General features: G+C 37.0%; 1 protein-coding gene across 1 annotated transcript; it reads right to left on the minus strand.

The window, feature by feature from the left end:
* Positions 1 to 215: 215 nt before the first annotated feature.
* LOC113684149 (tachykinin-like peptides receptor 99D) lies at positions 216 to 2256 on the minus strand. Its single transcript, XM_027201491.2, has 2 exons — positions 2042 to 2256; positions 216 to 1157 (listed from the first exon to the last, which is right to left on the minus strand). The coding sequence occupies exon 2, from the start codon at positions 1128 to 1130 to the stop codon at positions 216 to 218; it is 915 nt and encodes a 304-aa protein (XP_027057292.2). The 5' UTR covers positions 1131 to 1157; positions 2042 to 2256.
* Positions 2257 to 2476: the final 220 nt, after the last annotated feature.

A 2476-nucleotide genomic window follows, 5' to 3' on the forward strand; every position in this document is an offset into this window, starting at 1 on the left:
TGAAGGGCAGTCATGTTGTAAAAGTCCCAGTTAGAAGCAGCTGCGTATTGGATAACTTCACCCTCCTTCTAGCTTTAGCATAATTTTTAATTTTTATTTTTATATGCAGTAAGAAGTATATGATAAAAACATGAATCTGTCACCAGAGAGTCTCTTTGAGTCCGCTAAAGAAAGTTCACCATCCTCCAATATCATCCTATTAGACTGTTTTCATATTATAAACGTTTTATGTTTTGTAAAGTGAGTGTGCTGTTGAAGGAAATAAGTGAGATATTTGATTGCTTGAATGTGGTAGGGTGAAGTTCCCGTTGCCTTCTAAGGCTACATTTCAATCTCAAAATAGTTTCATGAACTATGTTCCTATAAGTTGGCATCCTTAAACAATAGATGATAAAATTGATGAAAGAATTACTAAACTGGAGAAGCTTGATTACGTATATAACCGCAAAAGGGATACGCCTACAGGGTATGCAGACGTTTAACACTATAACCAAAATTTGGAACGGTAGCCACGTTACAACAAACATCCCTGTTATCAAAAGCAGTACATAAGCTAACTTAGTGTTACTTCTAGCTCTGTGGTCACTTTGTGGTCTGGAAGCCTGCAAATTCCCGATGATGCCGTAGGAGATAAAAGACATCAACAATGGAGTCGATAAGCTAATGATCATAACAGCTACAAAATGATGCTTTGTCATGATTCTAAAATAAAGTAACACTCTCGTTGATGTCACGATAACAGAGAAGACCCATGGAATTACCATAGCGATGATGTAGCTTTTAAAGGAGAGCTGTCGATGGTGGAGAGGTCGTGCTACAGCATAAAGCCTTTCAATAGAGATTACGGCCAAGGTGAATACTGACCAAAAACCTGTGAACATGTCTACGCAATCAGAGATGAAACGTGACAAAACTCTTTCGTTGGAGACAGATGTTATCATAAGTATAGGTACTGCAAATATTCCAACCAACAAATCAGCAATGGCCAATTCTGCAAGTAGATAATGAGGTCGCTTACGAAGTCTTCGTTTCAATAGAACTGAAATGGAGAGACAGTTACCAATGATTATTATGACTGCTGTGAATACAAAACATATACTCCAGAATATATTCCATTTGTTGAAGTTCATCTTCAGCGCGGGTTTGGGCAGCAATTCCTGAAACAAGGAGGAAAAATTATTTTGACTCATCATGACACAACAAAAATTTGTAAGGAGACAAGACCTACCCGTTGTTTGTAAGTTTTGATGCCCATTAGAGATATGTTATTTTGGTAATTGGGAGAGAATCCATTTGCCATTTTGTTGTCTGCCGGAAATGGAGAAGGTTGGCAAGTAAATTAAAATCAACGTAAGTAAGATAGGTAAAAGCCCTATTCAATCTAGAGTCACCCAAATACTGTCACCTATCATTATTATACGTAAGTTTGTTTTTGATAATGTTGGTTTTTCTTCCCTCTTTTCATCTCTGATCCACGCGATACAGATTTTATGATTTATGCGTGCTTAATCAAATGACTGCACGGCTGTTTGTTTCAGGGGTTCGTTACATATCGCTAGTAGGAAATTGTTTATCGATATAAAGTTAAGAAGTAAAATTTTCCTTCATTTTTCACTGTCAGCGTGTAAAATTCCTTTTTGAACAAATCGTTCCTTTGACAAATTGATTTTTAATCTTCTCTACAAAGTTATTTCTGTATTTGTCGTTGCTTCAGGAAAAGAAACAAACTATAGGGAGAGGTTAGTGTAATTGCTTCTAAGCTAGCCTACGATTTCAACTTAATAATTATTGACATAGCGCACCTAACCTTAGATAACCTCAACTTGAGTAGCTTCGTCTTGTGTTGAGGCTTATGTTCAGTTTCATGCAGTGGTTCACCCTTTGCCTTGGGGCAAAATTTAAAGGGTTTGAAAGCGGATGGAAACCTGACACTAATCCGAAATGAGCGTAAGGATAGTTATGGCCGAGATAAAAATCTAAACCACAGACTCAATCTAAATCAAGAAGGAGAAAATTGCCATCATAGAGTAAAAGTTCTCACCTTAAACGTGGAGTCAGTTGAAGCACGATATCTTTACTGATGGAGGAAAACTGATAAAGCATCCACAGATACGAGGAACTGAAATATAAAGGTAATCTAAAAGCAATTTTTCGTGATGCGGGCGATAACCACATACTGAAGCCAATACGGAAGGATAAAAGGTTTTGAAGGGCTTAGCAGTCGTGCTCACGTCATCTTTCGTTTGCCTTTCTTTTTTAAATGGTTTTCCCTCAATTTTTTTACTGTTAGGAAGGTTTTCTTTACTCCACAAAACCGAAAGCAATACCAATATTTTTAATGGCTTATCTGATATGACGATTCTCAAAGTTCAAAGGAAAGAATCATTTCTGCATTGATAAGTTAACCTTTATTAGAAAAAAAATTTTAAAAGGCAAATGACGTCGCCGGAAGGAACACGACGGCTCGGCCTGTATC

This window comes from Pocillopora damicornis, chromosome 3 (assembly GCF_964200805.1).
Source record: "Pocillopora damicornis chromosome 3, jaPocDami1.2, whole genome shotgun sequence".
Classification (NCBI taxonomy): Eukaryota; Metazoa; Cnidaria; class Anthozoa; order Scleractinia; family Pocilloporidae; genus Pocillopora; species Pocillopora damicornis.